General features: G+C 36.2%; 2 protein-coding genes across 8 annotated transcripts in view; one reads left to right on the top strand and one right to left on the bottom strand.

Moving 5' to 3' along the window:
* The window catches only part of LOC139975974 (protein dispatched homolog 3-like), a 32,500-nt gene extending 21,726 nt beyond the window's left edge, over positions 1-10,774 (top strand). For 5 of the 6 annotated variants that reach the window (XM_071984297.1, XM_071984295.1, XM_071984294.1 and 2 more), the window contains exons 10-17: positions 1,377-1,742; positions 2,564-2,779; positions 3,986-4,230; positions 5,463-5,595; positions 6,414-6,562; positions 7,327-7,606; positions 8,657-8,820; positions 9,479-10,774. In XM_071984297.1, coding sequence (XP_071840398.1) covers positions 1,377-1,742; positions 2,564-2,779; positions 3,986-4,230; positions 5,463-5,595; positions 6,414-6,562; positions 7,327-7,606; positions 8,657-8,820; positions 9,479-9,841 — 1,916 coding nt within the window. In that variant the 3' untranslated portion in view covers positions 9,842-10,774. The remainder of the gene's footprint in view (positions 1-1,376; positions 1,743-2,563; positions 2,780-3,985; positions 4,231-5,462; positions 5,596-6,413; positions 6,563-7,326; positions 7,607-8,656; positions 8,821-9,478) is intronic. The other variant, XM_071984299.1, reaches the window with a different exon arrangement.
* Positions 10,775-11,824: 1,050 nt separating this feature from the next.
* Positions 11,825-23,723, bottom strand: LOC139975973 (leucine-rich repeat-containing protein 34-like). 2 transcript variants are annotated; one of them, XM_071984292.1, is made up of 11 exons: positions 23,583-23,723; positions 22,453-22,667; positions 20,964-20,981; positions 18,493-18,682; positions 17,433-17,516; positions 16,549-16,677; positions 15,529-15,660; positions 15,020-15,138; positions 14,347-14,502; positions 13,210-13,336; positions 11,825-12,809 (listed from the first exon to the last, which is right to left on the bottom strand). In XM_071984292.1, the coding sequence occupies exons 2-11, from the start codon at positions 22,566-22,568 to the stop codon at positions 12,639-12,641; spliced, it is 1,242 nt and encodes a 413-aa protein (XP_071840393.1). In that variant the 5' UTR covers positions 22,569-22,667; positions 23,583-23,723; the 3' UTR covers positions 11,825-12,638. The 2 variants fall into 2 exon arrangements, with proteins under 2 accessions (XP_071840393.1, XP_071840394.1); XM_071984293.1 differs by lacking the exon at positions 20,964-20,981.
* Positions 23,724-23,733: the final 10 nt, after the last annotated feature.

Below are 23,733 nucleotides of genomic sequence, written 5' to 3'. Positions count from 1 at the left end.
CATATTACTCACACTATCCGAGGGAGTGCTTATCCACATGATCGGTCAGTGTGGGATTATAGTCATATTACTCATACTTTTGGAGGAAGTGGTAATCCACATTATCGGTCCGTGTGGGACTATCATATTACTCACACTATTGGACTGAGGGACGGGTAATCCACATTATCGGTCCGTGTGGGATTATCATATTACTCACACTATTGGAGGGACGGGTAATCCACATTATCAGTCTGTGTGGGATTATTCATATTACTCAAGCCATTGGAGGGAGTCAGGTAATCCACATTATCGGTCTATGTGGGATTATCATGTTACTCACACTATCAAAAACTGCTTTGTCTTGCCAGCCTTTGACACTAGCCGAATATCGTCAATTGATAGTTTAATTCTTCCTTCAAAACTTTCCAATTTTGAGTGCCCAGAGTGATATTATGTAAATTATCGGCTGATAATTACCCTAGATACATCATCATGCCGTGATAGACAGGAGTATACATTTACGTTAGAATATAAATACATCACTGCACAGAGTTTGGTCTGGTACAATGCTTTACAATATTATAAAACTTTTCACTCTCCAGTAAAGAGCAATTCGCCATACATTTTCTGCTAACTACAATGATCACATTAGCAAGCTATTCGCTTCAGTCAATATTCTCAATTTTCCTGACTTAATCAATGTTAATATAGCCACTTTTGCTTATCATAATACTTAATCCACCCGTCTTCAAAGATATTTTTTTACTCACAACAAAGAATTACACATACACAATACGAGACAGGCCAACAACATGCACAAGCCACATCCTAGGACTAACATTACAAAACATAGTTTATGTTATCTTGCTATTACGTGTTGGAATTCTTTGCCTAATACTCTGAGAAATTTTGTTTCACCAGTCACACTCGTTTAAAAAGAATCTCAGCTCATTCTATTCAAGTAACTATTAAGACTGTTCCTTTCATTGTTCTCTGATCTTAGATATGTTCCTCTTTTCAGTTGATTTTCTTTTTTCTCAATATGTTACGATCATACTTTCTTTCTTCCTTCCCCGGGAGTATATGGGGAAGGTTTTTGTTTTGTCTTTTGACATATTTTCCTTTGATAGAGAGTGGCACTACTCGTTAAGTCTTGCAAGGTTTTATCCTTGTTGTATTTACATTTATGTAGTAACTATTTACTGTTAAACCTGTATATTGAGGAGAAATAACAAATAAATGCAATAAAATGAAAAATATGCTTTCGGTGAAATGTTGCTTTGCATTTTTTGATCAGCTATGATTAATATGAAACATCTCTGACTTATTCCTTTAATTTGGCAGATTCAATCCTTCATCATTAATCAGTTATTGTTTTGCCTGCATTTTTCCAGCTTGTTATGTCATCATAGTAGTCATCACGGCAGGCCTCGTCTCTCAAATCCAGCCTGCAACTCGTCCGCCAGCTCTGTTCCAAGAAGATACTAACCTCCAAAGGCTGTTAGATCTAGCCTACAACTTTAGTGCTGAAGATATTTCCTGCAAATCCTGTTCTGGATATTACCAACCACCCCAGGTAGTAACAAACCCTGTAGTGCAGGCAACAGTCCCTCCCTTGCCTGCACCCAAGCACAAACCTATGACACCTAAACACCAAGCAACTACCAAGTCCATTCTTCATATACCTGAAACATCTGTGACCACAAGGCGTCCACCGACCGGTAACGGACATCAGAAAGTACCAACGATTTTGACTGAAAGTAAGATATACATAAAAAGTAAAATGCAACTCAGTGAGTTTTATATAGAATGTGATCTTGCTTGCTTTGACTGCAGTGCAGAATAGACAGTGTGATTGTGGTGTGATTGAATATGTTCCTCATGAAATATTAATCCCTTAGCTTGCAGGTTAGTGGTTTTGTTTGTGGTTTGGGTGCAGCAGCTATATATATACATGGTACAGAAACAAATACCTCCCTCCCTCCCTCCCAAGCTGCTGTGTGTGTATTTTCTGGGTTCGATGGTGGTGTCTAACACTTCTGTTACACCTCATTCAAAACTTGGTCAGATTACCGGCATCAGACCTTTTTTTGTGCGTGAGTCTTCACACCCTTTAAAAGCTAGAAGTAACAAATTTGGCAGTTCAGTCCAGTTTAATTGAAGCAGTTTGCAATGCATTTAGTAATTGGCTGAGTACCTATTATATGGTAAAGCAGAACCAATCCATTACTGGGAGCTTCAAAATATTGTGTGCCATAATTGGGAAAGACTTAAAGCCGCTACCCATTGTATCCTCACTCGGACATGTCGGCATTTCAGCCAGTCACATGTGCATTGTTCGCCGATAAATATCACAATTTGTTTACTGGATGTGTTTTCAAATCATAGCTATAGTTGTATAAAAAGGTATGTATTTCAGACAAAATTCCATATTTAAGTAGGTGTCAGTCCAAGGAAGGTTAAAAAAAACTAGGCACATTGTTTGTGATGACAGAATCATGCAAACTACAAATTTATAATACAAAAGTGTCCTCAGTTGTTTTTACTTAAAAATGGACGTTTTCATTTTTGCTTCAAACAGAGCCTTCATGTGCCACTACGTATTGCAGGTACAATGCCGTCTGCAGGGAGGAGCCAGAGGTTGGTCCCATCTGTTCCTGTGATTTCTCATGTTCGGAACGGTTGGATCCAGTCTGTGATAACCTTGGGGTCACCCATGTCAACGAGTGCTCCCTGAAACACGAAAGCTGCCTCAGCGAGGTTAATCTTAGGGTTGTATACAGAAGAGCATGTGACAGTCAGTATATGTTTCTTTACCAAACTTGTAAAACATATTGTATGAAAGGTTAAAGTCCATTACTAATAGATGTCCTACAGCTTTCAGGATGGGGGAGGGAGGGGTGGGGGTGGGAGGGAGGGGTGGGGGGGTGGGAGGTCCCATTCTGGCACCAAATGATAGTTGCATACATATGATCATAATTAAAAAGTTAAGAAAATATATATATATTTTTTTTGACCTTGCTTTGTGTGTGTTCATTCCTTTCGTTTTATTGATGTTTCCTAGCACACTAGCTGCTATTTTGACTGCCACTTATGGCTGTTGGGAGGGGAGAGGGAGGTTTAAATGATTTTTTAATACACTACACATTTTGTTGTCATGTCCCTGAATACTCTAGTACTTAATTGAGGATGCAAAAATCTGTTCAGTATTGCCACCAAATATGCTGGAAAGTCATTTAATTGTCACCGATGCTCAAACTGTGACAAGCAATGAACTACAAATCCTCCAAAGCAAAGAATCACTGAAAAAAAGGTAATTGTCTATTTGAAAACTTATCTGCAAATTCAACACTCTTGAATGTTATATTCCTACAGCCATGCAGAGCTTGATTACCTATTTACCAAAGCCAGTCTTGTTTTTATCTAAAGATATATTTAGTGAAATGTATCTAATAAGCTATGTCCCCCCCCCCTCCCCTTTTTTTTGTAGTTGAACATCAGGGCCCCTTCAATTGGGCACCCTAGATCCAGACCCATATGGCCCAATGGTAAATGCAGCCCTGCCTCAGGTTCTGGCTATTCTCAAGTACAAGAAACATATACATGCATCCTACACATAGAACATTCTGTGCAGTTATGCAGTCATTGTAGCAAAGACTGACTCGATCTGAAAACTGACATTTTTTTTGTAACACTTATAATAAAAAAAAATTCTCGCTGTATTTTCAGACTTTGTATTTGAGAAATGAATTTACACCTGAAGTCACTTATTTGGACTATATTGATAAATATTTGGGGTATTCGAAAATTGGTGCACTGTGTTGGACTATTTTCTTCTATCAAAGCTGCATGACCTCCAGCTATAGGGCAACCCAGGATGTACGTTCCACGCATATAGCTACCAGTTAGTGGGTTGACTGCCAATGTGGCATGCTTTATACATTTTGGAAATAATCTGATTTTGAAAGCCAAATTATTCCTCATTTTTTTTTTTTTTGACCAGAGCCAAGAGAACCTTCTTTGCCAAAGTCGACAAAGATGCCACTGGGTACTCTCTCCCCGCCGAGAAGCAGCCAACTCGACAAGAATTCACCTCAAGAGGGTTATGACCCCTGTGAGAAGCACAGCTGCCGGCCTCCAGCCGCGAAGCCAATCTTACGGAACACAGCGACGGTCTACGTCGTGTTCGGCCTCAGTCGGCTGGACAGAGGGACCGTGTCCCATCATACAATTCTAAGTGATTCTAAGGTATGTATAGTTTATTCACAAGGTTTAGTCAAGGCCATAGGTGGCATATATCAATGAATAAAGCTTTTCGTTATCCTTCATTATTTTTACACCCCAACGATTTGAAATGCGTTTGGGTATGACTCGAACGTTACCTATGAATTTTGTTGTATTAAAATACATTGATAAATTGATATTCCCATGTGTTTCGTCGTGAAAGAATATTAAAAAAAGGTGTAAAAGTAAGTTGGCCTGACGTTTCGATCCTAGCAGCATGTTCTTCAGAGGCTTTTTTTTTTTCTTTTTTTTTTAGCCTCTGAAGAAGATCCTGCTAGGATCGAAACGTCAGGCCAACTTACTTTTACACATTCTATCACACAAGCTCTCTAGTGGATTAGCAGTTTGCTAACAGTTTTATATTATTTTGAAAGAGTAAAAAATTAAAATATTGGATTTGCATGCCGAGTGTGAGGAGAAACAAAAACTAATTTCAGTATGCATGTCTGCAATGACTTCACACTTGTCTAGCTTCACAGTTAATAATTGGCAAAAAGCATTACTTACCTCTGTTATGTGTGAATGATAACTTTCTCCTTTAAATATTCTTCTATGACTCTTGATCAATGGGGGTGCTCTCCAATGTTGCCCAACATAAATAGAGGGCGCTGTCATTATTGGTCCCACGTGTTTTCACAAATCTTGATTAGCTGGCGCTTTCTGACTGGGATCCATATATGCACCACACGATAGGATCACCACCAGTAGGCCTATTATTTGTTATTAATTTCGTTCTTAATTATTTTAAGGAGAGATCTTTTGAAAGATATTTTTGAAGTTTCAATTAAAGTTAAACAATGTGTTTTAAGATCTGCCTTGACTCGTGTTTTCTAATGCATTATTTTGTTCGGCCAAACTGCATGATTGGTACTTCGAAACTAGTTATGCACCTAGCACGTCTGTATGCTAGTTCCTCTGGTATGTCGTATGCTTTTGAGCCCTTACATGTAATCCTGTTTCTTTGTGTCAGAGATCTGTCCAAAATCATCGTAGATCAGGACCGATAGGATGGCACCCTCTGCAAAAAAAAGGACAAAAAAAGACAAAAATAAAAGTAAAAATAAAAAACACTGGAGAACCATATTGACAGGTCAAATATTAAACCACACCCAGTCAGTGACATGCATGAATTACAAGTAAATATTCATCTCTTAGCTTTCGGTGTGAATAACAAATTAACGTTTATCTCCTCATAGGGAACGGTTTATTATAACAAAGACTTCGATGTGATGAGAACAGACACACTGAGGGCGCTGTGTAAAATTTGCCACCATCTAGCCAATCGGGTGGATTTGGTGAAGCCAGGTGGTGCAGAATGCTTTCCAAGATGTAAATCTATTAATTTTCTTCTTTTTGTTAATTTTTGATATACTCAGGTACCTATTATTGAGCTTGAGATGAGGGGGGGGGTGGAAGAGGGGAGGGGTGAATAGGGAGGGGGTGGAGGGAGGAAGGGATGGAGAGAGGAGGGGTGGGAGGGGGATGGGATGGGGTGACAAAAGTCAGATCAGTTTTATGTTTCAAAAGTGTAGAAATTATACCAGCATAAAAATGTTGCTCTGAATATTGTTGAGGGTGGGGGTTGGGGGGGGGTGGGTGCCACACCACATGGTGTGGTGGTCCCAGATACTTGAATGATTCGTACTGATGATTCTTTGTACTCTGCCAATCGCAGATAAATGTGTTCCATTAATAAAGGAGAACTGAGGGACTGGATAAATATAATTGCACTACAGTATATATACACTTTGTTTACAAACATTTCCCTCAAAATGTTCATGGTACTAATGTCGTTCACAAAAGCAACTGCAACAACAGGCCCAAGACCCAAAACAGGCAGTAAAATTCAAAGGAAGGGGAATAATGCAAAAGGGATGAAACTTTGCATACTAATTTTTACATCAAATTGACCTAATAATTAAGGCAGGAAAAGAATAATTTTCTTGATAGAAAATGAAGAGCTTCCAGGAATCTGTTTGCCACCTGCATTAATACTAACCTAGACTCCTAAAGATAACAATTTTGAGGACAATGTTGGCACTTAATTTTTTTCCCCTCCCACACCCCTCTCCGTACATATCCTGTGTTAAGTCTATATGTTGACCTAATATATGTTTCTTTTTTCCACTTTTGTTTTAAATATGCAGCTCTGGAACCGTATCTAGAATTATTGGCAGAGACAGTTCCCGAATGTCAGAACCTCCCAAAACCCAACTATGTCAAGGATCAGAAGGCTCTAAGTTACGCCAGATTGCACGATAATAGAGTCCTTTGGTTTACAATGGCATTTGAATCGGTAATTAGACTGTTTCCTTAAGAATGTAAACATAAATTTTTCGTCTTGCTATGTTGTGGAGGGTTTTATTAAAGAATTGGCACTAATTTTCGTCTAGATATGCTGTGGGGGTTTTATTAAAGAATTGGCACTAATTTTCGTCATGATAGGCTGTTGGGGGTTTTATTAAAGAATTGGCACAAATTTGTATCTTGATATGTTGTTGAGGGTTTATTAAAGAATTGGCACTAATTTTGTCTGGATTTGTTGTTGGGGGTTTTATTAAAAAATTGGCACAAATTTGTATCTTGATATGGTGATGAATTGTGATATGCATTGTATTTTGCCTGTTTATATGCCATAAACTTGAAGGATATTGAATTAATTACACATACAAAAGTAATTATCACAACCTTGGTTGTAGACTTTAATTGAATTAAAACCTAAATATACCCCAGAATGCATCTTTTTACATCTCAACCACCTCAAGGGCCACACCCTCCCCTCCTTTTAAAATGAACGGATCCGCCCCTGGGTGGTAAATTTTCCTTAAAGATTTATTGTACACCCCCTATTCAATAAACTAATCCTACACACAACCAAAAAATGAAAAGAACACACATAGAGAGCTTTTCCATTATTCGTAATTCAAAACATTTTCATCTATGTATATATATTTTCTTCATTATAAGTGTATTTCTACTTTCTTCTATGTCGTTCAAATCATGAAATACGAGGAGCAACTTTGTGCAAACGATAACTCTTTCTTCCTTATTCGGTCGTAGAACATCTTTGAAGGTAAATCGTCCTTCGATGCGTATCAAGATTTCACAGCCTGGGACAGGGTCATTCAGGATATGTTGGCTAACCTCACTTCAGAAGAGAGAGTTGGCTTGGACACTGTCTTTCAGACTTGCGACTACTGGCAACAGGTCTTCATGGAGATCGTCGGAGTGACTAGCGCCATCTATGGTCTGGTGTTTTCTCTGATGGTTTGTGCTGTATCTGTGGTTGTGTTCACCGGCCACATTGGAATCGCAATGATTGCTATGGTAACCATTTTAGGTGAGCTATAGAAAGAAATATCTTTTATATATTACAAATAATTAAAAATCAAGGGTACTTACATACAAAAGTTATATTGGCTTGTAAACTATAGCTTGGTGGTGGGGAAAACATTTGGATGAAGGGTAGGGGTGGGGTGGGGGTTATGGAGTGGGAGACAGTGTTTGATTGTGCCAAAACTGCTTTTCAGAATATTTTTTTCCATTGTGGCTGATATTCAGACAAAAGTTTTTTTGTTGTTGTAGAATTTGGATGTAATTTACTCTTTTACTCCTCTAATTAAGGACTTCTTGGTGGTTTGTATATAAATTGTCACAGATTTTGTATCTAAATGAGGGTTACCCACCCACACCTTAAAATACCCCCATCTCCAGTGTCACCTGCCCCCCCCCCCCCCTTACAATCCACTAGCCCTCAACCTATACTAGTTCTGATTATTTTGAAGCCCGGATACCCAGAAAATTCTGTACTTGTAGTAAAAATTGCTCACATTATATTAACTACATAGCTTTATGTCATGACTTTTTTTCACACAGGCTAAATTTTTATATGGTTTTACATTTATCTGGTTTAATATTTTATGTTTATATATGTTTTATATTTGTATATGTTTTATATTTTATGTTTCATATTTTATATTTTATCTGGCAACATTTCATTATTACAGCATTACAACATTTGATCTGGTTTTATATTTTGTGTTTATATATGTTTTATATTTGTATATGTTTTATGTTTTATGTTTGATATTTTATATCTTATCTGGCAACATTTCATTATTACAGCATTACAACATTTGATCTGGTTTTACATTTGATCTGGTTTTATATTTTATGTTTATATATGTTTTATATTTGTATATGTTTTATATTTTATATCTTATCTGGCAACATTTCATTATTACAGCATTACAACATTTGATCTGGTTTTATATTTTATGTTTATATGTTTTATATGTTTTACATTTTATGTTTTATATTTTTTCTGGCAACATTTCATTATGACAGCATTACAACATTTGATCTGGTTTTACCTTTAATCTCTATATAGGTATCATGCTGGTTGTGATCAGTACCTTTTACCTTCTCGGCTGGCAGTTGGGAGCGGTAGAGGCAGTATCTCTCTCCATCCTCGTGGGCTCGTCCGTAGACTACTGCATTCATCTCATCGAAGGATTTCTCACATCAAAGGATTTAGCGCCCTCGAATCTAACCGTAAGTGACGTATATTCCCCTCATCTGAGATTCTGCATCTAACCTAATACCTATGAAGGAGAAAATTATATGATCTCATTTCATCCTGACAAAGAAAGACTCTGGAGGTTTAAAAATGTAAGGTTTTTGAAGAATTTCATGTGATTGGGTAATTATCAAGAAAGCTGGTTTAGATTTACTGCTGAGAACATATTAGGAGAACTTTTATGTGAGATTTATACATATGTGAGATTTACATATGAGATGTGAGATTTACATATGCAAGAGACACCATTGTGATTGGTTGAAACAATTTGAATATTCATACTGTGGTGAGAGAATGAATGAAATTGAGTACACAATACAGGCAGTCAGTTGAGGCTGTGTTCTGAAGCTAATACCACTCTATACTGTCCTCCATATCATGCTTCAAAGCATTCATGTTGAGCGTATATGAACAGTTCCTAACCTGAATCTGATAGAAACATGATAATCATACTGGCAGTACAATTAAGTGCTGTGAAGCGGGACATGAAAGAACATTAATTAACTTGTCCCAACTGGGTGATACAGTATATTGTTACAAGTTAAGAACTTGACCTTGTTCTGTATATTTTAGGAAGAGGAATGATTTATAAAACAGGCATCCATGTCTAATTCTTCACATTTTTGACTGCAGGGGTCAAAACTCCGTCAGTGGAAGACCAAACATGCCGTGAGTACCATCGGCGTATCCATACTCAGCAGCGCGATCACCACCATCACTGCCTCCATACCACTCTGCTTCACCACCATCCAATTATTCTCAAAGTTTGGCAAAATAGTCGCCATCAACACTCTGGTGGCGATCTTTTACACCTTGACTGTGTGTACAGCTCTTCTCTCTACGTGTGCCCCGAGCAAGTACAGCTGGAACAAGAAGTGGCTGGTGTTGAGTCTATTAATTTTAGCTGGGTTTTTCGGGGGAATCACAGGCATCTTGTACCTTATGCACCTAAGTGGAGTACCGATACCTGGTCCCTCTAGCGGGACCTTATTTTGATCATGACAGAAACAGTTTGTCCCCGCAGGTCTAACTGGTTTGTCTGGGTTCGACTGGGAGTCCAAGGTTCGTTTGATCGAACCTCACTATGATGGCAACATTACCATGGAAACCCCAGGTCCCATTGGTGGATTTTGTTTAATGATTGTATCCCTTTTTCGTTGAAGCCATTTTCTATGGTGGTACTTTTATGATCCAGTCCAATGTTCTTTTGTGAGCCCGATTTCGGTCATCTTGAAACCAGAGTGCCCGTGGTAAAAATTTATTTTTATAGCCAATTCATATTCTTTCACATGTCAGAGGGAAAAATGATTGCATTTTTGCAATAAAAATGACAAGACATATTAAAGATTTTTGAAAGCTTGGAAGTGAATAACTCAATGAACCAGAATCACATCTACGACTTAAAGTCACCGTTTTACGCGTAAAAGGATATGTGTGGTAAATGGTGATCTTCATGTAGGCCACTTTCACTTAAAAATAGGAAACTGTAGCAAAGGAATACTTTGGTCAGTGTCGGGTTATGGCATCGTCAAATTAGGCCATGGCCTAGGGTCCCGCAAATTTTGGGACCCTGTGCGTAGGTTAACTTCCTGCAAGTTAACAAGAGGCTTCATGTATCGGGCAGATAGGTTCACACTCGTGTCAGGTGCCAATGGATCTACATTCCCCAATCATCAGACGAAATACATCGAGTTTCAGGACATCACTGATGACTGCAAAAGTGAATTCCAGAAAATGGTTAAATTTAATGGATATGTCATCATTCATTGGGGGTCAGGGCTCCAAAATAAATATAGCCTATCAGCCCCCGATTGGTCTAATTTGGGCCTGGTATCGTTAACTTATTAGTTACATCCATCACATCATGTGTTCTCTTTCTTGAAGTTGATATCAATGTTTCATTATTTCTGGACCTGGACCGGTGTGAGATGTGGGTGGGGGGGGGTGGGGTGGGGTGGGCAGGAGTACAGTGGTGTGGAAATGCCGTTGGTACCAAAGGCCACATTGCTTTTTTCGTATTGTGTCAGTCTTCATGAATTGTTGCGTATCTCTTTCCTCCAATGAATGCTGCTAGTGTCATTTGTTAGATGTAAATCATCGCCGCAGTGTAGTCAGATTTTAAAAGAACAGTTTTGTAAACAGATGGCATACTTATATTTCTAAATTTTTACACCTACCTACTATCGTCATGGTTATGGGTTAGTGGCAATTAATAGTGCAAATATACTGCAAAATTCAAAATAAGAAAATGTGAAATATGTATAATAAATAGAGCCTCTTATATGTCATTTGTATTGGAATGTGTATTTTTATGATAATGGGTTGAAAACATACCATGAATTGGGGGTTTCTTATTGATGACATATGTATGTTATTTTCTGCAATTTTAAAAGTTTCTATAAAATCCCCATGCCTTTCATAGTACTGTAAAGGTCTTATTTGTGAATTTGAGGGGTTGGGGAAAGTTTCTTAACACTCTCTGAGCCATTACAGAAAATAATAATTATGCAATTTATGATATATATTCGTCAATTTATATATATATGTGCAAAGTACGCAATGTAATTATGATATTTTGAAAAATGGGTATTTTTGAGTAATTAATCATTCCTTGTGAGATAATACAACAAACTAAATATGTGGCAACACATTTGAATTTTAATACCATGTTATATTTGGAATTGTGCATTTCATTGGAAATTTTGTTATATGCAATATGGACACTATCAAATATTGAATTATGTATAGAGGTTTAGACATGAACACTGTCTTTGCATAAAGACATGTATATGCATCTGAAAAATACAGTGGTACATTAACAAAAATTTTCTATTGCAGTTGTCGTATTTTCTTTCTTCTTTCAAAGGTCAGATGCATCAAGACATAATAGAATGCCAAATTTATGAATAGTTAGTTGAAAGAAAAAAACATAAAAGAACAACGTTTTAATGACACAAAAACGAAATTAACACCAAGATGTCAAATTCGAAATATCTTATTTATCTATTTACAGCTTTGAAAATAAGATGAAAATATATTATACAAATTTCTTGCAAAAAACAGGAAAATGGATGAAAGTTAATTTTAACTATATAAATATGATCCATGTCATCAATGTATCACTAGTTACAGTCATGGAAAAGATTACAGAGAATATTTTAAAGGTCATCGTCGATATCGCCTCCAGGTATGCTAGAAAAATCAAATAATGGCCATTTCAAATACTAAAAATATGCTATTACCCCACCACTTTTCATACTAGCGACCATAAACATAAGAATAATATTTTTTTTTTAAAGTCATTCTAAAATACTTCCTAATATGCTTCCTTCAATATGTCCTAAAATGCTTCCTAGCATAGGTCCTGAAAATAATTCTTACAAATACGTCCTAAAATGCCTCCACATACATGCCCTAAAATACATTTTACTGGTTTACTGATGAACTTTAACAAACTTTCTATGCTACAGTTCATATAATAAACTTCTAATTCATGTGATGTATGTTAATAACATTTTTGTGGTAAACAACTTACATTTTAAAAAGTAAATTTTTCCCGCTTCAATATTTTATTGTATGCAGAAAACTAGCCTTCCAATGAATATGCAGTTGCGCATGTGTGGAGAATGTGTAAAGTATGTGTGTATGTGTAGTAAAGTATGTGAAAGAATGTGTAAAGAATTCTATCGTTATCAGTGGAAATCACTGGAAGGGAAATGTACATAAATTATCTCATAAATCTATTTTCTTAATTTCTGTAAATAATATGATGATGTCAATGTTCATATCTTTGTCACTTGTCCTCCTCTGTTTCCACATCCGGTCCAAAGAATGGCGTCCAGTAGTAATGTCTTCTCAGACCGTGGTTCAATTCGGAGAGATAAACTCGCCCGTCCACCGTGTAAGGGTTCACGTCGGTTAGCTTTGGGTCGAGTCTACCACTCTTAACAAGATCGTTAAAAGCCTAGGATGAATAATATACCAAAAAAAAGGAGTTAGATATTCATTTTAAGTGCATGTTAGCAGACTTTCACTTGTACAGAGTAGTAAAACAGCACAAATTTAAAACAAAAATAGTTGAAAAGTGACTGACAGACAAACTGACTGACTGACAGCTTGACTGACTGACTGACTGATTGAAAACCTCAAAGGATTATCTTTATGTTTACTAACACATAGTCAAAGTCAAATTCATCTTTAAGTATTAAATATCTCTTATATGAAGAGAATTAGAATGCTACATTTGGGACAAGTTTCGTTCGGCTACTACTACTAATTCTGACAGTTCAGGAAACATCCTGATAAATTTACGATTAAATGTTACTTTCTTTCTTTTCATTTCTTTCTTTTCCAAACATACTTACCACACACGCATCTTCTTCCAAATTGTTTCCCCAGATGAAGACACTTTTGAAATTTTCTTTCATTTCCATTGCCTTGGCGACAGCACACAGACCAGTCCCATTGATAGAATTATGACCAATCACAAGCCTAGAGACAGGACAAATCATGAATAAACACATAAGTATGGCCAGCCCTGGACTAGAGTTATTCAAATCTCTATCACATTTTGCGACATTGGAAATTTGTGCTACTCTTATTTTGTTTTTGCACATGATTATTGAACAATGACTTACAAACAGTAAATTATAAAGTTTAGAAGATCTGACTTATTCTGCAATTTCATGGAATTTTTTAATTGTATCAAATTGTCATGCAAAAACTTTTAAAAATAAATAAAATCATAAAATAATATTTGAACAAACTGAAGCTACTTTTCATGCTACATAGCACCTTACCTACATCTTCTTACATTCTACAAAAATAATTATTAACACAATAAAGAAGACTTTGATTTCTCTTGAATTCCCTGTCTTCATCTCGTCAAATGAAATTGGGAACATGTGATCCCTGGGAGGAGGTAATCCCTGGGAGGAGGTGATCCCTGGGAGGAGGTGATCCCTGGGAGGATGTGATCCCTGGGAGGATGGTATGCAAGTAGTACTAGCTTCTGACTGGCACTCCCCAGCGAAGAATGGCTTACAAAGGGATCGCTTGCTTAGGAATGGGTGGATAGCTCAGTTGGCACTGCACACAACTTTTTATTCTAAGGTAAAAGTAAAAGATTTTTAAGCTCTTTTCAAATTTGGTTATAATTTTTTCCAGATGTGTTTTCTTTTCTTCAAGTTCATTCTATTTACATAGCACTAATGGGATATGGATTATGTTCATTTAAGGAAAATAAGCACATAGGAGTGTTAACTCAGTGGTTAACGCCGGTGCCTTCCAATCATAAGGTCCCCGGTCCGATTCACTCCAAGATTAATGTATGTCCTCCAGTTACAGAGTTTTGACAATTAACAATTCATAATCATTGACTTTAATTATGAATCTAAGAGACTGACTTTGGTCAGCTTGCGGCTTTGATAGGCCAATGATGGCTTCTTCGCGAGTTCCTGCTTGCAGGAGGATCTAAAACATATACATACATTGTTACTTACGTTGTGAGATGGGTGTTTGCATTTGCGATGGCGTCGCTTAAGAACATCGCGCCGTCGTCTTCGATGCGGTTGGAGCTCAAATCTAGAACCTCTAACGGTGTATTTCGTCGGAGGATCTTGGAAATACTTTTAGCTCCGTCTCTTGCTATTCTGTTACTGCAAGAGCAAAAGAGAACATGGCAATTGTCCCAATAATTATCAGAAATGATAATTTTAAAGTTTTAATACAGACATGTAATAATATATCCCTGTCACTGGAAAGTCAAATCATAAAAAAAAACTCTCAATGTAATAGCAGTCCAAAGAGACACTACTGGCTGTTTTATTTATCTATTTGATCTATTTGAGATCTTAGGAAAAAAACATTCTGAGATGTATTTTAATATAATGTGGTATCACCATACTCTACACATTGGTGGATCCAGTGAGCTTCCATCCTCCCACCCCCCCCCCCCCTCGGCTTCTTTAACTTAGCTGCAAACATGTAATTTTGATCATAAGAAGGAAGATAGTGGAAATTTTTTTAACACACTCCAGGCCTGTGCATTCCTTAAATTTTACCAACCTTTTCCTATGCACTGCTAATTTGGTCATTATGTTGTTAACTTGTCATGACTTAAATCATAATGTCACAGAGTTATGACCAAATGCAACAGTAAGATTTTAAGCTTACCATGCAAGGTCCAAATATTTCAATGCAACATTTTCCACCAGTGTTTCTGCAAGCCTTTCAGCTCCAAAATCTCTAAGATCACACTTTTGAAGATGTAACTCTGTCAGTGTACTGTTCACCTGAAAATAAAAAAATATAATAAAAAACTCTTTTACAGTTGTAAGCTTTTTTTTTATAGAACCAAAATTTGTTGATGTTGGAGTACATTTTGCAATAACTGTCATCAGCATTATAATTTTAGGCCCAAAATGTTGCAATTAAAGAAAAAAAAAAGTTTTTTGATAAAATATCAAAAGTAATTTTAACAATTAATTTTTTTTGGGTGCTGTTCCTGTAAATGTAATAAAGAGGAAGGGGAAGGGGGAGGGGTGGGGAGGCTGGAGTGGGAAAGGATATGGTGCCCTGCCTTGGGGCTCTAAAAAGGTGTTAAACAGGCACTGCTGGGAGCAATGCTAACAACCTACAATCAGAATTCCCCACCTTCTGCCTATAAGGTCATTAAAACTCACCTGTAACATTTTCGCATAGTGCACTGTCGTCTCTTCCTGATAGCTGAAGAGAAGAGGTCTGTTAATACAGAAAGCCTTGAGGGTAGCATTGAAATTCAGGACTGTAGCGAAAGCGATCATACTCTGGGTATCCTGAAGTAGTAACAAAATAAGAATTAGAAGAAACAAAATGTCACAACTTAAAAGAAAATTATCAAAAGTAGGATTCAGGGTTTTGACTCAAGGTTGAAGTAAGAAGTGAGTCAAAAACTATCATATTTGAAGATATAAAACTGTATTCCAATCACAGGAGTGTTTCAAAACCGGTGCTAAAACTGATACAAAATGCTCAAAGTAGCCTGACCTAGGGTTCAATTGCCTACCTTACTAGTTAGCCGCAAACTGTGACAACAATACTATAACCTAGGATGGCCTTTATTTGAGTGTGTGATATAGTTTTCACCAAGTGATGTGAAATATTTTTGTTACATCAAATTCCATGAATGTGTGTGACAATTTCTTCAACCATGTCATTCACTGGTAAGAACTTTACAGTCAAGAACTTCTCATTCCAAAATGTTTCAATATCCAGAATGAACAGTGTTCCTCGGTAAAATATAGACACATGGATGTATGAACAAATGGACATTTTCTTTTACCGATTTTGAGCTCGCAGTGCCACATATTATCCCTTTAATAATTGTTATTAAATGCATGAGAGTATGCATGACATTGTTTATACACTCTAAAGTACTTCACAACTTACTACCAGCCAAAGTCATCTAGTGTTAATCACAGATAATAAGGCCACTTGTGAGACCGTTTAAGATAACCTGTTGACCCCTTGAGCCAAATTTTACACCATTTGAGATCACCTTTTGACCCCCACACAGTGTGCATACACACACACACACACTCTCACTATCACATTGATTCGTTTTGCCTCCGGCAAATTATTCCTCTGAATTCATTTTTTTTTGTAACTTTGAAGAAATAATTTACAACATGGTCTACTAATGAGTTTAAGATGTGTGTACTAACCTGATCTGAGTCTCCGATATCGAGATCCTCCAGACATTTATTCACCTGTAGGGCTCCAGCCAGGGCCATGCCCCCTTTACCACCAAATTTATTACCATTCAGCTTTAATGTTAGAAGTGTGTCATTTATCTACAGGCAAATGAATCATAATAATAATCATAATAATAATAATCATAATAATAATAATTTACTCATTTAAATATGAAATTACAAAAACACCAAAACACATGCACACAATATTTTGACTGTTCAGAACCTTTCAATGCTCACGGAAAGGTCTTAAAGTCTGTCAGAAGATCAGAATCCTTCAAAAATAGCACGTTTATGCAAAATTTAAAGGTTGACTGTTTTGGCATCATTTGGCCTTTTCTTTTCCCAAGCTGATTTGGGTTTAAACAGGTAAACAGACTATCTACCATCCCTGATCCCTGCACACCCTATTAGAACAAACACAATATTGCTTTCATGATTTACAATCTGTGGAGCTACAACCACAAATTTCAAAGTTAATTTGCTTGGCCAAGTTTTTGGAAGAATTGTACCATTTACATATATCTCTTCCAAAAGACTTTTTGGGCCAACCCTTTATTTTCATTTCAATTTACTTCCATTCACATTCTATTGACAGTTCCCAAATGTTTCCTTAAAGGTAGTCAGTATAGGCCCCAAATTATAGCATCCTGTAATTGTTGAAGTTTTTAAATAGTACTTTCCTGGAGTACTAAATATTTGAATATCTATCATATTTGGGGCCAATACAGCCCACCTGTAAAGCCAAGAGTTCAGACATGGTTCTTATACTATGTTATTCTGTGATATACGTATGCACTGTAATTATGCACTATATGAGATGTATATGGAAAAGCATGTTAGGTTTGTACTACCTGTAGGCCCTTTGCGATGAGTTTTATTCCCTCAGCGGTGAGGCTATTAGACATCAGGCTAAGGAATTTCAATGCACAGGTTTCCTGTAAAGAATGGATAAGCACAGGAAAATGGTTTAAACATTTATTTATAATTCATAATTATAAATGACTGTAATTGAATATTCAGCCAAATGCCAGCTCAAATACTTTTTGCATATTTCCCCATTTCTTGAAACACAAAACGTTACTCTGATCTGATGTCACTTGGTCAAATTTATTGTGTCTCAAGTACAAACATTAATGTCAAACCAGTTTTTATCTATATATTTATATTATATAAATATCTATATTATAAATATATTTATATTATATTTATATATAAATATTTATACTAATCTATATATGTTAATATTATATATATATTTATATTGCCCCAAAAATATGCTAGAAAGTTAAAACATTGGCCACTTATGCTCAGAATCTCAGAGCACTGACTTTTCCTCAAATGAATTTTGAATTTGAAATTTGAACGAACACTCCACATTGTCCACGAATGACTTGAACAGAGAGAATTAACCTCCACCAAAGTACTACTTCTAAATACAGTACGCTTAGCGAGCTTAGCAAGCTACTTTTTTGGGGTTGTGTAAAAGTAAGAGGGCCTGACGTTTAGATCCTAGCAGGATCTTCTTCAGAGGCTGAAGAAGATCCTGCTAGGATGGAAACGTCAGGCCTTCTTACTTTTACACATTCTCTTAATACACAGGCTTTTTAGTGGATAAGCAGTTTGCTAACAGTTTTGTTTTATTTTAATTTTTTTTTGGTTGTAACACTGATGACCATTCACATGCATGGCTTTCATGCAAAATCAATGAAGTACTAAATTTGAATAATTTTTGGGATATTTATACCTATTATTATTATTATATTGATCAACTTCACTGTGGCCTTCATTCAAATACTTTGTAGGAATAAAACGTTCAATCGCAAGACACCAGTCACTACGTCTTGACATACACAATAAAAATCATGCATAGTAACTTAATATCCTATATCTGTATATAGATGTAACACACACCTCGAGTAACTTTGACATGTGTATAGCACCGTTGTCCGTCAGTTCGTTGTACCTGAGGTCAAGACTGACCACGTAGGTATTGTTGACCAAGGTCTTGTAGAGATGGAATGCGTCGTCATCGATCAGCCTAGTGTCCGTGAGGAGGTAATTATTACCGGGTAGTTGTAAGTGCATCTCTTCTCTGGGATCTCTGTGAAGAAGGACATCAATGACCAAAACTTAACTCATATTTGAAATATTGTTATGGTCTTTAATGCACACAGTCAGCATCCAGAGTAGATGTATGTATTTTTTAGATCCTCCTGCAAGCAGAAACTCGCAAAGAATCCATCATTGGCTTATCAAAGCCGCAAGCTGACCAAAGTCAGTCTCTTAGAATCATCTATAGTCTTGCATCATATGGCAGTTTGGGAGTACATTCATGATATCAATATTCAATTACTATCTCGGACTGCAACAGCCTTCACCAAAAATATTGATTGTCTATCCTGACATCAACTAATTACCCCTATCCCTACCATTCTCCCCCCCCCCCCACACACAAAAACAAAACAAAAAACTAACCATCTTTTCTTCTTTGGGGTGTTTGGAATAAACCAGGAGATAGTTGGAAAAACCAGATGCTCAAGCCTGTTATCAGTGTGGTTTTGTTATCTTCAAAATTACAACCAATAATGCAGAATATATGTGTTTGGTGAATGAACCAGTTCAGGTGCTATTCTTTTTGTGTCTGACATTTATTCTACATTACTATGATAAAAAAAAACATTCCCCCCCCTCACCTTGCTTGGTTTTGAGGAGATATATATCTACAATGCAACTCACTGTGGTTGCTTAGAAAATGCAAGAGAGACATAATCAAGTCAGTGGACAATCACAATGGCAGAGTATGTCACAAATAGCTTCTTGAGTTTCATATTTATGTTGGTGAAAGAGTGACTTAGCCATGACTCATGATGTAAGGTGTAAGTGTGGTGCAATAGACTACAGTAGTAACAACCAAGAAGTGGTTCTAGTCATGACTCATTATAATGTTAGGTGTATGTGTGGTGCATAAACTACAGTAGGAACAACCGAGAAGTGACTCTAGTTATGACTCGTTATAACGCTAGGTGTAAGTGTGGTGCATAAACTACAGTAGGAACAACCAAGAAGTGACTAGTCATGACTCGTTATAATGTTAGGTGTAAGTGTGGTGCATAAACTACAGTAGTAACAACCAAGAAGTGACTCTAGTCATGACTCGTTATAATGCTAGGTGTATGTGCGGTGCATAAACTATGTCAGTAGTAACAACCAAGAAGTGACTCGTCATGACTCGTTATAATGCTAGGTGTATGTGTGGTGCATAAACTACAGTAGTAACAACCAAGAAGTGACTCTAGTCATGACTCGTTATAATGCTAGGTGTAAACTTGGTGCATAAACTACAGTAGTAACAACCAAGAAGTGACTCGTCATGAATCGTTATAACGTTAGGTGTAAGTGTGGTGCATAAACTACAGTAGGAACAACCAAGAAGTGACTCTAGTCATGACTCGTTATAACGCTAGGTGTAAGTGTGGTGCATAAACTACAGTAGGAACAACCAAGAAGTGACTCGTCATGACTCGTTATAATGTTAGGTGTATGTGTGGTGCAATAGACTACAGTAGTAACAACCAAGCAGAAAGATTCAAACTTAGTTAATAGAAAAACTAGCTTTTTTAGATTACTCTGTCAATATGCTTACATTGATCACAAGAGAAAAACATAAACTTGTCAACAATAACTACAATATTGATAGTATTCCTAAACTTATATGTAACCATGTAACCCAAATTTTGTGTAGCAGTTCCAAATGCTCTGAAGTTTGCATAGACTTATAAAAAGTTATGGTTTCTGTGTAAAAAAAAATAAATAGTATGTACCTATTTTGACTTGTACTGTTTAGCAATTTCTTAGCATATGGCATTTTTGCATAGCATATATATGGCAATGTGAAACTGGATAAATTGTTCCCAGCTGTAGGTTTCTTTAAAAACATGTAAAAACCAAGACATCTCCACTTTCCTAGACAATACTTTTGACTAATCTGATCAGAGTATATCTATGTTTTCTTAATTGTTTTATTATCATACATACTATGGAAAGACCATATTGTCAGTTATAACACAGTGTGTAACTTAGGTAACTCACAAAGTCACAATAGCCTAGTTTCAATTAAATACATAATTATATTAATATTGTGTGTTTAAAATCCAACCAGCATGTCCTCAGTGATAGAGGCAATTTATTCCCAGCTCTAGCCTAAACATGAAAAGGAGTAAAAAACGTCAGCACATAAAATACTAGCCTATACCCTAAAGACCCCTGGACCAGACATATAGTAAGCATTACCAACAATAGCCTTTAGGTTACACTGGTACTGTGAGTGTAGAAATGTGAGCAGTAAATTCAACACACCAAATTTAACTTGTGCAAATACTTACAAATACTGAAGTTCTCTTCTACAAATTTGTGTAAAAAAATTAAATGAAATAAAAAACAATTTTGAAGTATTGATACTGTAAATGGTTGACAAGGAGCATATGCATAAAAGTTATTAGCACATGCATTTATTATTATGCAAAAGCTGGCAAGTCATGATTGAATTAATACGTTACAGTAAATTTGATCTATTTAATAGTAAAACATACTTCAATATCATGATGCTGGCATTGAACATACAGCTAAATCTTTCAAACAAAATAACCATATGCCACGACAAAGTAGACACAAAATAGGCACACAAAATGCAAGATGTTTCACAAGAGAATTTTACTAGGGGGCAAAACTCTGACAATTTTGTAAGTCATGAATGAAGGTAAACATACTTCAAGATCATTCATGCTGGCACTAAAGATACCTAAAATTTTCAAACAAAACAACCAAATTCTTGAACATAATGGAAATATTCTGTTTGAAATGTTTTGATGCGTACTGTGTTCACTCCAAGCAATTAAGAAAGAATATACTGAAGATTGAACAAAGTGAAAGCAATCTCAAAGATTAACTTTTGAAATCTATATTATAATCACAATGATTTTAACACTGACGTTTTTGGTATACATAAAAGTTGGGGGGGAGGTACAAAAACTTCCTATACATTTAGGATGCCACCGATTTTGGAATGTTACAAAACTAATAAGCAAAACTTTTGCGATGAGATCCATCCTCCGAATGTGATCTCAGAATAGCTTGTGGATTAGCTACATGCTTTATTACAATTCACCTTGAATATTAGAAATTCAAATTAAGTTCACTCATGCTTTTATGGTATAAACAAGTAATCAACAAAAACCAAATTCTTGAACATAATGAAAGTATTTCTGTTTGTTGCATACTGTGTTCACTCCAAGCAATTAAGAAAGAAAACATGGTGGATTAAACAAAGTGAAAGCAATCTCAAGGATTGACTATTGAAATCTAAATTATAAATGATTTTAATACTGACGTTTTTGGTATACAGGAAAGTTGGGGGGAGTGGGGGGAGGTACAAAAACTTCCTATACCTTTAGGATGCCACCGATTTTGAATGTTTCAAACCTAATAAGCAAAACTTTTGCGAAGAGATCCATCCTCCGAATGTGATCTCAAAATAGCTTGTGGATTAGCTACATGCTTTATTAGCATTCACCTTGAATATTAGAAATTCAAATTTTTGACTCGAAAGGTATCATTTATTCTAGATCTTTAATTTTCTGAGTTATAATTCAAAATACAATTATACTTAAAAGATATCATCTTCTTCTGTGAATAAATTAGATTGCATGTTATCAAGCCCCCTCCCCACAACCTTCCCCCAGCACCAAAAAAATCAGCCAGAGGTACCGATTACAAACTATTAAATTACAACACATTTTGAAAAAAATAATGCTCAACAATAAACTTCAACAATAACATATCCTGCCACCAGAATATCCTTTCAAATAGACTTACACAATCTGATCTTCTCTTTGTTTATCCAGAACTTTCATGATGAAAGGGCTCGGTTTAACTTCAAGTTCTTCACAGACATCTTCATATCTACTAAGAACCCCCGCTGGATCCGACATATCTATTGAGCCTTGGGATGAGTGTAATATTCACAAATAAGGTGACTTTCTCCGGAATTCTTCTAAGAAATTACCCCTCTTTAATGTTGAATTAATTTCCTAAACAAAAAGAAAGCACAATAAATTATTTCTCCATTCTCTGTGGTGAAGACATCTAGGTCTACACAACAACGACATATGGGTCCATGTACAGAGTGCTAGAGAGATGGGCTTTTATGACAATTTATCAACATGTGACACTAAAGAGAACATCTTTATCCCAATATGATAACTTTATAAGATGCATGTGCAATATTATCAACATGTGACACTAACAAGAACATCTAATTTAACCCAATATGATCACTTTATATGACACAGCACAAACCTTGTATGTGGTCTTAAAATCATCTACTCATTATCAATACCACATTGTCACTCACAAAAGTTTCTTAAAAATTTATATATCTCTCAATTTGATGGCAAGTTTATATCGTAGACATTGCAATCTTACTGCTTATCTATTGTCAGACGTTTGTTCCAATCATTCTTTTACTAGTGTCAAGATATCAAATTTCAGAAAAAAATTTCATAAACCATGATGGATTTCTGGAATCATCCAATTGGTGTGAAACATCGGGATATATGATGGAACGAGCACATTATTGTGGGTGCACTGTCGGCCTATATGCACTTTATATTGCTACCTAGGCCTAGGCCCTAGGCCACAAAATCGTTTATTCAAATCGACAATCAGAATCGGTCTTTTTATGAAACAATCAGCATAATATAATTTATTCAACGGACTATTATAAATTTGATGACAGTGTAAAAGTATGGCGGAAAGTTACGGCGGAATATAGCTATGCCGAAATGGCACTAGATCCGGCTAAGTTAGACCTACAGCCTAGCCTTAACATAGCCTAGGCCTAGGTCGAACGTCTTGACCGATGGCAATAACATTATCCTACAGCAACTATCATTATAGCAAACAACGAAATGCATTTCTAACTGCTAAGAAGCAACGCAAGTTACTTTTCTCATGGCCCAATCTGCGAGTTATGTTTCCCTGTCACTGAATCAGGAACATCAAATTAAAATAAAGCGAATTAGCGTGTTGTTGCTAGGCAGCCAATTATTTCTCAATGCAGAATAAAATTTGATTTTCACAATTAGATTGACTATA

Source organism: Apostichopus japonicus, chromosome 11 (assembly GCF_037975245.1).
Source record: "Apostichopus japonicus isolate 1M-3 chromosome 11, ASM3797524v1, whole genome shotgun sequence".
Taxonomy (NCBI): Eukaryota; Metazoa; Echinodermata; class Holothuroidea; order Aspidochirotida; family Stichopodidae; genus Apostichopus; species Apostichopus japonicus.
The sequence above is the reverse complement of the archived record's forward strand: the minus strand, read 5'-3'. Positions and strand labels throughout refer to the sequence as shown.

What these genes read in the sequence shown, in the direction of transcription:
- LOC139975973 (XM_071984292.1), bottom strand. Translation starts at nt 22,568, where the DNA reads ATGTCGGATCCAGCGGGGGTTCTTAGTAGATATGAAGATGTCTGTGAA. An exon ending in TCATCGCAAAGGGCCTACAG is followed by an intron (nt 16,678 to 17,432) that starts GTAGTACAAACC and finishes ATTTGCCTGTAG; the next exon opens with ATAAATGACACACTTCTAAC. An exon ending in AAATATTTGGACCTTGCATG is followed by an intron (nt 14,503 to 15,019) that starts GTAAGCTTAAAA and finishes TTGCTCTTGCAG; the next exon opens with TAACAGAATAGCAAGAGACG.